This window comes from Pholis gunnellus (genome assembly GCF_910591455.1).
Source record: "Pholis gunnellus genome assembly, chromosome: 3".
NCBI lineage: Eukaryota > Metazoa > Chordata > Actinopteri > Perciformes > Pholidae > Pholis > Pholis gunnellus.
In genome coordinates this window covers 16,308,614-16,322,786 of record NC_136529.1, presented here as the reverse complement: position 1 = coordinate 16,322,786, position 14,173 = coordinate 16,308,614, and the positions used below count along the sequence as shown (strand labels likewise).

The 14,173-nt window shown below is 40.4% G+C and overlaps 1 protein-coding gene across 1 annotated transcript; it reads right to left on the bottom strand.

Moving 5' to 3' along the window:
* Positions 1 to 330: 330 nt before the first annotated feature.
* pfkmb (phosphofructokinase, muscle b) lies at positions 331 to 10,471 on the bottom strand. The gene is made up of 24 exons (XM_079186518.1): positions 10,342 to 10,471; positions 9,154 to 9,225; positions 7,755 to 7,853; positions 6,430 to 6,503; positions 5,939 to 6,016; positions 5,470 to 5,659; positions 5,091 to 5,256; positions 4,957 to 5,001; positions 4,156 to 4,264; positions 3,975 to 4,070; positions 3,801 to 3,893; positions 3,547 to 3,672; positions 3,331 to 3,395; positions 3,182 to 3,245; positions 2,922 to 3,068; positions 2,772 to 2,842; positions 2,553 to 2,640; positions 2,316 to 2,468; positions 2,046 to 2,210; positions 1,908 to 1,969; positions 1,693 to 1,804; positions 1,489 to 1,588; positions 1,298 to 1,403; positions 331 to 570 (listed from the first exon to the last, which is right to left on the bottom strand). Exons 1-24 carry the CDS (start codon positions 10,430 to 10,432, stop codon positions 432 to 434), a joined length of 2,511 nt encoding a protein of 836 aa, XP_079042644.1. The 5' UTR covers positions 10,433 to 10,471; the 3' UTR covers positions 331 to 431.
* Between the last annotated feature and the right edge of the window lie 3,702 nt (positions 10,472 to 14,173).

The following is a 14,173-nucleotide window of genomic DNA, read 5'->3' as shown; positions in this document are numbered from 1 at the left end:
ACTCCTATCTGCCAGCACTGTGGGACACACTGCATGATTAAAACCCTGGTTTCTCTTTAAAAGTGTGTACAGATGAAAGGAAATGGGGGGAAACTTCAAATGTAAATGACTGAAAAAGATTATTTCAATTCGATTTTTAGATGAAAATAGAGGGATGGGGATGCACAAGACAGATAATATCATAAGACAGACCAAAACCACAATAACTGCAATGAGCCTCTGTGAAAGGAGACAGCTAAACTACACCAAACAAATACTGTCCATTTTTGCTGTGACACAGGCAACAGAAATGTTTTCTTTAAAAAAGAATCACGTGTGAGACTTGCGATGCGTTTTGGTGATATAATTAGCATCTTTATTGTTATTACACTTTTCGGCGACAGAGTTTAAAAAGTGCTTTTATCAACAAACGGTCAGAGAGCGAAAGGCTACTAAGGAACTCCACCTTTCTTCTTGATGACGTGTTCCATCGCAGCCCTTTCAGTGGTGTCCATATCGATGTCGTACTTGGCCAGGATTTTCAGGAGGGGCCTCAGCTTTAGCCACCACTGTATCTTTGGAAGACGATGTCTGTAGAAAATATTTGTCAGTGCAAAGAGGAAAATCAAAACAACAAGAACAACACCCTTAAAGCCTAGGAAGTCAAATTATGTATGTGAGATATTTCAATTAAAGCTGATTAAGTGATTTGTGACCAGATTTTCGTCAGAAAGACTCCAAAGTAAACTCCAAATCAAAAATACATATTTTTCCTCTTACCTGTAGTGCTATTTACCAATATTGTTTTGGTTTGAGTTGCGTAGTTTTGGAGATAGCAGCTGTAGAGATGTCTGCTTTCTCTCCAAAATAATGAGACCATAAGTCACTCAGCTTGTGGTACTCAAATACACAAAATACACAAAAAATACATTTGAAAAGATGATTATCTTGAGTAACCGGGTCATGATTTCTGGAAAGAGACATTGCTGTCGAGTTTTTCGAATGTATTTCTTTGACGCTTTGGCACTCTGAGCACCACAGGCTTCCAAAACTATAGGCAACTCACAGCAAAATAATCGAGATTGATAAATAGCACGAGAGGGAAGAGGAAAAATGTGTATTTTTGCTTTTGGGGTGAACTGTCCCTTTAAGCTTTATAGCTAACATGTTAGCAATCAACTTTATGTTAGCAATCAAGTTTTAACCCATTTTTTTGGACCACTAACCCACTAACTGCGCAATATGAGTAAACACAAAACAATGAAAAAGAGAATAGGGAACAAGGAAATACAATGAGAGGATGGAAATGAAGTCTTACTCAAAGTCAGTTTGATCTTTAAGTTCTGCCAGAGGCTGGAAGACCAACGATCTCTTCTTCATGCCCAGCACACAGGCTGAATCTGGAGAGTTGGCAAAGATACGACCTGGAGGTTTGGGATTAAAAATATAGTACACATTAGCACCGGGAGCGCAGGACTCATTACAACACAATATGAGACATGTCCTCACCATGTCTGTAGCATTGCTTCATCTTGTCAGTCAACCACAACACAGACTTGATCCCCATCTTGGTTCCAAAATTCCTGTCAAAAGGACTGGGGGTTCCACCCTTATAAGAGAGGATAGGTTTCGTTATGTTTCTGAAATTAAATCTTTTGGCCCATATAATGTGTCAGCATACAATAAATAGAAGGTCTGCATCTTGTGGCCCACCTGCTGCATGTGTCCAAGTACATTCTTCCTGCAGTCAAACACACCCTTGCCCTCCTCTGAGTACAGGTTGAAGATAAATTCTGTGGTGTAGTTGGCATTGCATTTCTCATTTCTGAAACAAAAGTAGAATATTGGGTGAGATTTTAAGCCACAGTGAGCTGCAGAGTGTAAAGTTGATTCTACTCGGAATATAATTTACGTTAATTCACACAAACCTCAGAATCAGTCCTCTCTTCACTGTGGTCTTCATCTTCTCCACCAGATGTTCCACATTCATCTACAAACAAATCAAGGATCAGACCACTGATGTCATCACTTAGCTTCCTCTCTTTTGTACATTCACAAGGACAGACCTCTAGGTCATGAATGTTGAAATGCTCCTCGTAAATATAAGCAGCATCCGCTCCAGATGCCAAGCCAGCCATGGTTGCCAGGTAGCCGCAGTATCCTCCCATGGTCTCAACAATAAACACTCTTCTCTTGGTGCCGGCAGCTGATTGTTTGATCCTGTCGCATGTCTGAAAAAGAGAAAGAGAAAAAGATGTAAGAGAAGACGAATGTAGGGAGTAAGATTTAGTTTTTGGATTGCCTGGTGTTTGTTTTGTGTTCTATATGAATATTACCATGGTTATAGTGTTAAGTGCGGTGTCAGTTCCAATACTGAAGTCAGATCCAGGAACATTGTTGGACACAGTAGCGGGAATAACGACAAGGGGAATACTTAGTTCCTCATACTTCTCTCTAGCCTGCACAATCTCCAGAGCCCCAACAAAAGCCTATGAAGACAGGGAGGAATGAGGAAATCAGTAAAATGTTGAGTTTTAGTGTTCGGGATGTGAATCTATTCCTTCGCTGCTCACCTCAAAGCCTCCAATAATGACTAGAGCATGAATGTTGAACTTAGCGATGCTCAGACTGATCTCCTCCATAAACTCATGCGGCAGGGACCTTTATAGAAAGGGAAAAAAACAGAAGTACACCTGCTCAATGTCAAGTTTAAAGTAATCTTTTAACAATACTGAACCATGCACTGGTATTACTGCACCAATTCAACAGAGTGGTTTGTTGAAATATTTCACCTCTTTGTGCCCAGCAGGGAGCCTCCTTTTCCGGTCCATCCTGCCACTCCGGACCAACCAATAGGCTCAATCTGTGCAGGGACAGAGGGCATGCTCTAACATGCTCTGAAAGTAAAATCCTTCTTGTTTGTTTATGTATGTGTAATTTACCATTCCATGAGCCAAGCCATCGAAGCTGTCGTGCACTGCCAGCATCTGGTGGCCCTGGAGGAGCCCCATCCTGACAGTCGAACGAACTGCAGCGTTCATACCAGAACACGGAGCTCCCACGTTCAATATGGCAATGTTCATATTACTCTGGCACGGGCACATTCACAGAGACATTTGTCAAGATACATTTATTTTCCACTGGGAGTTATTGACTAAGAGACAGTTGATGAACAATAAGGCGGTTCAACTTAGATCCTGACCTTTGCTTCTGGGATGTGCACATGAGCCAGCATTTTGTAAGTGTTCCAGTTGTTCTCAAAGCTCCTATTGTCCAAAAATGTACAGGCATTTAAAACACAGGACAACACTTGAGAATGTTAAAAAGAAAACGCTAAATAGAATGCCTCACTTTCCCCTGAGCTTCACCGCGTCATCAAACCTCCCTTCAGCCATAGCTGTGGTCACATCTTTAGTCTGAAGTGTCAGAAGGTCAAAAGACAAAAAGGAAACTCAGAATTGAATCAGAACTAAACTTGCTTTTCTGTAAGCTTGCTTGTTCATTTGTTCATTTTGTAAAAAGTGAAGAAACATGATTTGTTTTGCATTTTGAACAGATTTGACTCACAACTTGCACGCACTCCATGAGAGGCAGCCTGACAGCCATGTTTCCAGACAAGCTGACCACACATGCGGGAGTGTCTGGTGTGGCCTCCAGCAGAGCCATTACAGCCTCCACGCCCATCCTGCTGGCCTGAATCATGACAATCAAAAAGCAGACACTTTGAGAAGTCGGTACACTTGTGTTTATTCCCATTGTTAGTGAGAAATATGATTAGTGGTTAAATATTTAAAAGGTTTATGGGACAGTGGTAGTATTACCAGGATTCTGTCAAAGGCAGAAGGGGTTCCTCCTCTCTGCACATGGCCCAAGATGGTGGTACGGGTGTCAATGCCGAGCTTCTTTGATACCAGCTGGACAGAGAGATTCGGATTTTAGTCTCTTGGGAAGATCCTACGTGTGTGCTGGTATATTGGAGTTCTGCCATTACTGACCTCTTTGATGTCGTCACATGTGATGGGTTTACCGTTGCGGTCTATTGCGCCCTCTGCAACAATGATAATATTCAAACGGGAGCCGCGGCCTCTTTGCTGAGAGGGACAGAGAAAACTTTTCAGAAAAAAAGAAGCTCGATTTAAATTAGTCATTAAAGACGAAGCAGGACAAGACATTTACCTCTGCCAGTCTTCTGCACAGATGCTCCTCCCATCCCTCCTCTGGGGGCATCTCTGGGATGAACACCCAGTCAGCGCCACAGGACAGAGCTGTCACCAAAGCCAGGTAACTGTAGGTTAAGAGTCATATGCAGGGTTCAAGAGTCTTTTGCAAAACTGAAAGGTAAATATCCAAGAATGATGATGTATTATATCATAAATCTGACTTAAAATGAGTTCTAAGTAGGATAGAAAAGCCTTTTAAATGACATTTAGACAAAAGACAATACCACAGTATTTATTTTATCAAACAAACTGCATCATATTATGATATGCGTCATATCAGAGGTGCGACTGAATTTTAAGACCAATGGGGTCAGTTCATCCAATAAACTGTCAAACCCATTCTTTCCCCTATACCAGTGCCATCATTAGGACACAATTATAATAGTACTTTGGTTTATGGTACCAAAACTAAAACCTGCAAAACTAACCACATCCTCCCTTGGCGCAAGTGCTAAATGTTTGCATGCTAACACGCTAAACTATAATGATGAACATGGTAAACATTAGCTAAACATCACCATTAAGCATTGTCACTGTGAGCATGTTGATGTTAGCATTTAGCTCAAAGCACTACTGAGCCTAAGAACAGGCTCACAGAGCTGCTATTATTGGCTGTAGACGTTTTGTCTTTCTTACTTGAGACGCCCATGTTGAGAGGGATATGTCACTATTTCATCCATAGACAGTACATATGTTTTGTAGTAATTGTATAACCAGCTGTTTAATGACGTTGACAACACACACAGGCTGTACTCACCCACAGTACCTGCCCATTACCTCCAGGATGAAGGTCCTCTGGTGACTGCACAACAGCACATAGCATGTCAAGACTCTTAAAATGGCATGGCAAGTCTGTCCATTAAATAAATGCAGTAATAATCACATGCATACCTTTGTGCTGTGGTGGTGATAGCATCCACTATCTCTATAATGCGATGCAGGGCAGAGTCTGTGCCGATGGTCATGTCGGTGCCACAGAAGTCATTATCAATGGAGCCCACCATGCCAACGATATTGAGATGGGAGGAACCCTTTGCCTCAGCTGACGTGATCTTACCTGAGACCACAGGTGACAACACTCTTAGAAGCCGTTAATTCTCAAATAGTGGCTGCAGCCAGAATTACCAACATGCTATAAACCAACAGCAACTTGTACCATAACATCAGTATATAGAGGCAGGTATGTGCAAAGGGGCAGGTATGTGCAAAGAGACATTTCATTTGAGGCTGTGTGGCTTAGAACAATCCATTTTTGGCTCATGGCTCTCACCAGCTTTGATCAGGTCTGCCAACAGCCCACTCCACTCGTTTCTGAACTGGTTGGCACCGGTCAGACTGCCATCACCACCAATCACACAAAGGTTGGTGATGCCCAGCTTGACCAAGTTACAGGCGGCCTTGGTGCGTCCCTCCTTGGTGCGGAAATCCTTACAGCGGGCACTTCCAATCACAGTCCCACCCTGACATTAGGCAAGGAGGAAGAGTTTCAAGCAAGAATCACAAGGAGGCAGAAAAGAGAAAAGGGTAGGGTTATCTGAATCCTAAGAGCTCATGTCTAAGGTCCATTAAGTCTTAATCTATTTAAGGAACCTTGGCATTTAATTAACCATTTGACCTACAGAACTGCACTGTAGAGGCTAAGGAGCTGCTAGAGTTACACAGATCACCCATCCCACTTACTGGTCACGAGTTAAAAACGGAGTTGAGATAATCGTGCAGACAAATATGCTTATTCTCACCAGCTGTAGCATCATTGACACACTCTCCCAAGTAGCAGGGCGTATGTTGTCTCCTCCATCCACCAGACCTTGGTAACCCTGTCAACAAAACAAAATATCACCTCTTTGGAAAGGGGTGTTTGCTGGAAAGAAGCTTCATGCTTAATGATAAAGGCATATGTTTTCTCATGTTATTTATATTGGGATTTGCTTTTTGATTTTCTATAGGTGAGGTTGATCTTGTGTGTTAGACAATGTAAAAGTGCCCAAAACAATTCGGCAATCAAAAATAAATCTTGTGATTTATTAAGTCATTTATCAAGCAAAAATGACGAACACCGTTGGTTCCAGCTTCTCAGTATTTTGAGATTGTTGGACAGACAGTACATGCTAAATGAAGATAGCCCCGAGAGCTGTGGGAACTTGATGACATTTTGACAATTTTTTTAAATTTTTGTGCAATCGATGATTTATCAAATAGTGAAAACAGAAAATTCAAAAGCTGTATTTACCTCATGGACAAAAAATACTTTAGCTCCAGTGTAAATTCCCACACGAACGGTGGCCCTCACAGCTGCATTCATTCCTGTAGGCACAGTGCGTGCACATTAGCCCACATAATGAGAACCTTGTGATAACGCTCACACTGGTGGAAGCAATCATTGAATGGAATACAGGATTGAATAGAATAATGGTTAAACGATGGTGAAAAAGATGACCTGTATAAAACAATATTATTGTACAATTTTATTTGTCAGTGATCGTGATCGCTTGTATTGCAGGAAAGGAAAGTGGGCCTTCTGCCTGCACTCTCAAAAGTCAGGGGGTTGCTTAAAGGACAAGATGTGGATAGATTATCTTCAATGGTGCCAAAAGTATCTCCACTTACAGTGTAAAGGAGGAGAGGAGAGAAAAGAAGCAAAGGACATCCATCTCACTTCACCTAACCGCTTTACATACGTATGATAGAAAGGTCATGCCTCTAAAATTAGTCCACAGATACGGTGTTACAGAGAGAGAGAGAGAGGCGGAAGGACCAGAGGAAGAAACTTGGACTTAAGGATATCAACATAAGTCAAAAGGTATGGTTGTAATGAGGATTATGTATTTTGGGGAATTAAACAGAAGAAAGGTTCAGGGTAATCAAGCTGTGCGGTTTTGCATTTGCACACCTGCCCCAAAGTTCAGATGGCATAAAAACAGTGATGGATATCTCACTGGGTCACATGCTCAAAAACTCCAGGGTTGTGTGGGGTCGCTGACACACTTCCCAAAGGTCACAGAGGAGATATTCCTAATCACGTTAAAGGTCAGGGGAGAGGCTGTCTCACTCTGTGGTCCCAGCAGCTTAGTGAAGGAATCCATGCTGCCCTTCTCCATAAGTTAGCGCTGAGATATTTAGCATCTCTGTTGTCATTAAAGTAGGATTATTGCTCATAAAACAATTACGAGCTGTCAAATTTGATATAAAAGGAAGCTGCAATCATGATTGAATTTGACAGTAAAAAGGGGCTAGAATTTAGGCAAAAGGCAGTGTTATTTCTAGTGCTAATAGCTACCTAAAGGGCATATTGTATCAAACTTAAATCTATTGAGATCTGTATGTAGGCTACAGGGACTATTCAGACAAGCAATGACTATTCAAGAGGCATCACAATTATATATGTCTAAGTTTCTAACTCACTTCATGTCTCAAATACTTATTTTTATGTCATTAAATCCACCTGTTGCGTTATTAAGTATAGTGACTTCCCACACACCAGATCCAAACAAACAGCAGACATGCTTTGCCTTGGCACTCCACACTCACATACCACCCTGGAAACCCTTCACTTACCCTGGGCATCGCCTCCTGAAGTCAGCACGGCGATCGCCCGACCCTCTCCCAGCTTGGTTTGGTCGAGGGAACTCGGTTGTGCCATGGTCCTGGAGCTGGCTGAGGAAAAGAGGCCTTGAGTGTAAAGATCCCTGCTACCCTGCTGTACAGTCTGGAGTACAAGAAGCCTCTCACCTCTAACTCAGCTTGCTCACTAAGGAAGAGCAACAACAGGTGCAAAAGTGCACAGCTTCACTATCCTCTTGGCAGACAGACATCGAGACACACATAGTTTCACAAACACATTTAGATACACACACACACACACACACACGCGCACACACACACACGTACACGGTGCCTATTAAAAGTAGTTAACCCCCCTCATGCACCCCCTTTGTCGTTTTTCATATTTTATTGTTTTACAGCATTTAATCAAAGTGCTTTAGGCTTTTTCTTCTTTAGAATCAATGTGAAACCTAAATTAGGTTCAAATATAGTACACTGAATAATAGATTAGGCTTTGAAAATCTGGACAGTTGTTCCCATTTCTAGATGCATGGGGACCGTGAGTGAACAGCAGTATTCAAGTTATGCCACAAATTCTGGACACTGACCACTGCATGGCATTAATCCTCTGACCCTCAAGCAATGTCGGGCGTTTTTTGCTTCTGGCAGATTTCACTCACCGTGGCCTTGTTTTTCACTGCAATATATACGTATATAACTATATAGTTTATTTTTAAAAAGGTACTCTGAGATATTAATTGCCATAGAAATGTTGTTGCTCCTGACTGTTACGTTTTGTTAACTTCATCTCAGGTTTGTTTGAAATGTTTCTTTATAATGTATTCATTATATAATATTCTCCAAAAATAAGTAGGTGTTTGACCTTCTTGATGAAGTAGTTAGAACAACATACTGTACCTCGATTGCACCTCCATTCAGGGACACCAAATGGTGGTGCTGTATTTGTACTGTGTATATAAACAGCATATATGTATGTGTGTGTTGGGGCTCCTGTCTTCATGTGTTCAGATGTGTCATAGTGAAGGGGGGAAAGCTGATGTAATTCATTTTATTCTATTTATTTACTTTTCATTTTATTAAATACCTGCACTTGATTTAGTTCCATTTGATTCATTTTTTAACACTAATGTTGTTTTTTTGTTGGTTGGCATCAAAAAGTTGTATTAACATCCACTGCGATTCAGTGTTGTAGCTACAGTATCATATCTCCACTGTATTTTACCATCTGCAGTCGCAGCAACTCAACAAATCAAACAAATATAGATGTGCATCTTGGCACCGTTAATTACATATAGTCTGAAATTGATTCATAGATCTACGACTGCCCTACTTCGAAAACTCTACATATTTAAACTGATAGTCATAGATCTTTAATTGTGGTCCAGCTTACCAGCATCCCCTGGTGGATCAGAGCTCGAGGTCGTCTTGCTTTTACGTTCAGATGCTGAGAGGTCATTAGTACCTGAGGAGGGAGAACCATGACATATTACCCAGAATGTGATCCAGACTCAGCTGTACTGTGTAGATGACTATGCTATAGAAAACCTCTTCATAATACACTCCAGAGTATAAGGCAGCTACTCATTCACATGATAGACCTTTTCTATAAAAGCTCAAGCATTATTCCTCAGTATTTTCTCTCATTTCAAGCATTTGTGATCACAAGGTAACATCCTCTATCTGTACATGGCAGGTTAGTTTACTCCCACTGGCCTTATATATTTTGCTATCAGCTGCAGCTGACAGGCTGGTTTTCTGAGGAATGCATGGCAGGGAACAAGCACATAAACATATTTTACACAATCTCCATTTATTAAAACAAAGAAATAAACAGTCTCCTCTGAATTCAGCAAGTCACATATGTCCAGTTCAATAAAGATTGATGTTGTATTTCTCGCTAGAAGATGAAATTGGTTGCACACAAACAAGACCTCTGGGTATTATAAATGGATGGCTTCCACTTACAAAGCTTATAATTCACATAAACAATTGTACTTGTTTGTAATTTCTTAGTGTAAGTAATTTCTGTATGGAGGGAAATTCAACCCCCATGACACAACTGTCAGTTACTTTGAATGAATTGACTCTTCTTCCACTTGCCGACACATTATATCATGTTATTCCTCTACTCCTGTCTGGAATAATAAATCAGATATATGAGTAGATACGGCGCAGTGTGAGTAGATACGACGCAGTACTACCCCTACAAACAAAATAATCAACGTGACAACAGTGAGAGTGGGAGGCGTCTTTGTTGCGGGCAGCTTACTGGAGTTGTCTTTAAATAGATACAAGATGTCTGGATGCAGACACAGTGCTGCTATCTATAAAACACACAGGAACCCCTCCCCCCTTTTTATCGCCATTACTGTGAAACTGCACAGTCATACCCACAACGGAACATGTTAAAACATGTCGAGCTTGTGCATTTATGACCTGGTAAATGTATATGATAATTTACCACAAAAAGACATAGTAAAAGTTTCCACAAGTATTGCTCAGACAAATTGAATTTAAGGACTAGGCTTCTAAATAAGACTGAAATGACTCGTAACAAATATCCACACTGTACTCATACCTTGAGCCTTCTTTGTGAGCCAGAACATCAGCCAGGCCAGCAGTGTGACACAGAAGAGCCACTGGGCTGAAAAGACGCCCGGGTACCACATCCTCACACCTCTCTTCTTGAGAAACCATTCTGCATCTGATCTGTATTAATAGCTTTGATATCACTACTTCATTGGTGAGGAATGACCTTCGTCGCTAAAGCATGGCGGATACAATCCACGAGTGTCTGTTATAATCAGAGGGCTGTAACACAAGTAACACAACACATTATTGTATCATATTACAGTATAATACAAAACAGCAGGAACAGGAACATTTCCTTAAATTGAAGATTTTGGCACATTTCAGCTAAGCACTTTACAAAAACACACCTGCACCTTGTCATCAATTATATATCAATAGTATTACTACTACTATGGGAATAGCAGAACAAGAAGTAGTAACATATGCAACACTATTTTATTTTACTGATATCATATATAACAATGCTATTTTACTACATTACACTAAATCATCCTTATTCTGCACTTATATTATTTATAACTTTGTATGAAATGTATAGCTTAACTAATGTGTTGTATCAAGTACTCACCCTGATACCTTGCATTTTAGAAGAAAACATGTTTTATCTCACATGCCTTTGGGGGATCAGAGAATCCTAAAATGGCTGAACACGGAGGAAATCATTGTTGAATTGAAGTAAATGGAGGTCAGCAAAACAATATGGATTAAAACACTACCGCCACTCATGCACGGGATCACAGCGCGCATGTGCAAGGGAGTTGAGGAAGTGTTTTAAATGGTAAGATTTTGGCAAAAATACATGTGTTTGTTGAACAGTGTGCAGACAACTGTGAGAACGAGATCTCCATTATACTGCATGAGTTGCGTCAGACTTTGTAAACGGATGTTTTGATCTAGTTTTGGTGTTGTCAATCCTGGCCTCCATTTACTTGAACTCATTAAGGATTTACCTTGTTTCCAGCCGTTTTGGGGATTCTCCGTTCACCGTGGAGGCATGCGAGACGAACAAAGTTTTCTTCAAGAATTGAAAATGACTAAATTGGTTATTTTAAGTATTACTTTACACATAATGCAAACACACAACAATCTACCAACCCTAAAAATCCGATGTAGGGGAATCAACACCGTAAGTTTTTAAAAACGTAGTATTATTTGCTTTATAATGTTTGTTATCTTCAATACAAACATAGATATCTTGTAGAAATAGATCAGGCTAAATTTGAGTGTTCTGTGTATTATTCCCATATACACCACAATATGTTAAATATGACTTCCTGTGACAGTTAAAGTAATCCATGGAGCCTTTTAATACAAATATGCCTCAAAGAATTTTATGGAGAGAGCACAGTCAAATTGAAGTTATATTAAACAGACACATTTTTTTAAAAGTCTGGTGAACTACATGCATGCCTGTATGTCTGCAGCTGCACTATGTGTAACAGTATACATGTAGCTGTGAAGTAATCTGGGGTCAACATTATTTAAATCACTGCTGCTGCATGATGTTGCAACCACGCCGCACACAGTGACTCTCATGCCAGAGCATGTTGAGATTACAATAGTGACGCACAGGCAGCCTGACAACGTGAAAGCACACACACAAACCTAATTCTAGTCTTAACCCTCAAATCACCCTTTAAGTGTCGCCACTCGCCAGGTCTAAAATTCAAATTGGTCCTCACAGAAATAGAAATACAAGACAGCCACCCAAACAAACACCGGGCATCATACTAGTTAAAAGGGCTTTAAATAAAATGATTTGCTATTGATGTGATTCATCAACTCATGTCATTTGTGAAGGTCATCGTGACTCTCCTTTAACGCCACACTTTCCCACCAGCAACATGACCTCTAAAGCAGATACATCACTGTGGACAAAAGGCAGCAGCTTGTCATAAACACACGTCTCCGGTGGTGTTTGTTTGTGCAGCATCTTTCCAATACTGTGTGCCCCTGGTGGGTTGAGCGACGTGTAGCCCTCTCTGGAGGCAAAGCCGATCAATAGCACCATTTCCAGGTAATCCCCACCTCCCGTCTTCCCGGACAGTATTAACACTGGCACAGCCTGTAATAAACCACATGGATCAATACAACACCAGTTCAACACAAAACACTTCCACCTCAGCTAATGCAGTGAAATGTGGACTGGATATGTTTACCATCTGACTCCTCAACTTCTCAATTATGTCAAACATAAAGTAAGTAATTAGATCATGCTGGGTGGAAGAGAATGGGATTATTAGATAATGACTTGTATTATGGCAACACAGTTCTCAATGATTGCATAATGGTTTCCAAATACATGTAATTCAAATTTGCATAAAGAAACTGCTCTGACCTTTAGAGATATGAAGCTGCATATTTAACATTATTTCACAAAACCTTTTTCTAATGTCTTTTACTTGTCTTTCTTAGAGTCACATACTGTAGCTGCAACAGATAGTTGGGACTTAGTATCTGAGTCTCAACAAGCACTGAGACAAAATGTTAAAACTGAGGCTTTCTGGTGCCCAAATTTAGTCAAAGATCTTTGTCTAAGAGCTGAAATAGTTTCATTAATCGATTAGTTGACCGACAAAAAAATGTACCTCGTTTTTTTTTGCCATTTTTCAAGTAAAAGAAAATCAAATATGAACCTTTACTGTCTTCTAGAACAGCATAGTCTTTAAATAAGCAGTTTGGATTCGTCATCGTGGGCTTTATAGTCCAAACCATTAATGCAGTAATCAGGAAAATGATTGTGAGAATAATCCATGATGAAAATAAGTTATTAGGAATAATGTCAGATCTTTCATAGAGTAATAATATGAGTAACACACTGAAACATAAAATAGAATTGTACCACTGGAAATGGTCTTTAATTAGTCGAGTTGTGAACATTTCAATTTCAAATATCAAAGAAATATTAACATTAAAAGGACAAAAAATGCATAGTTTCAAAACAAGTCCATATAAAGTAAAAAAGCAATCAAAGAGTAATTTTAATGTTGATACTTTGCTCCACTTCAGTACAGATTCTGTTGACCAACCTGACTGAACTCCCCTCAGCTCACAGTCAGCCAACAGGTGGCAGCAGCATCTGATCTTTCCCATCTCTGTGTTTATCGGGGTTGGAGAGTCACATGCAAAGCCTTGCCCTAATAAATCATGCACTGAAAGTGTCAGTGCAAATTTTGTTAGATTTTATTGCAGTTTAATCATCTCAATGAATGTTTTAATAGGCTGATATTTCAGTGAGCGAATGGCAATGCAGTGATAAATTGTGTTGGGTGAGCCCCCTCACACCCTCCCGACACCTTACCTCTCCCCCTCTCTCGCCTTTTCGCTGTGGAGAATCACTAATGTAGACCTGCACAGCTATTTGTCCACTTATTGGTGCAGGGGAGTCTTGTGCTGTATAATTACATTATTCATATTCATTTTAGAACAAACAGACTAATCTGTAATTGGCCAGTAAGGCAATAAGTGCTGCTGGTCCGTCTTATTCTCACTGATAATGCTCCATCTTTTACCTTTTTTTTAATCTCAATTCTGCATTCTTCTGTTGTTTCACTTTCCTCCTCTCCCGTCCAAAGGCCTTTTATGAATTCATCAGGTTGGACAACTGTGCTCCACCTTACTAGCAGGCCTCCCACACCATTTAACATGTCTTTATCCCTCCTCCTCTCTCTGAGGATTTCTCCATTTGTCATCCCCCGATCCCTCTTTCCCATTATGTACATATCTTAATCGCCCCATTTTCCTCCTCTCCTTGATTTCATCCACTCCCGTTTTTTTCTAGCTCATCCTTTGACCTTCAGACCCCTAACTTCATTACT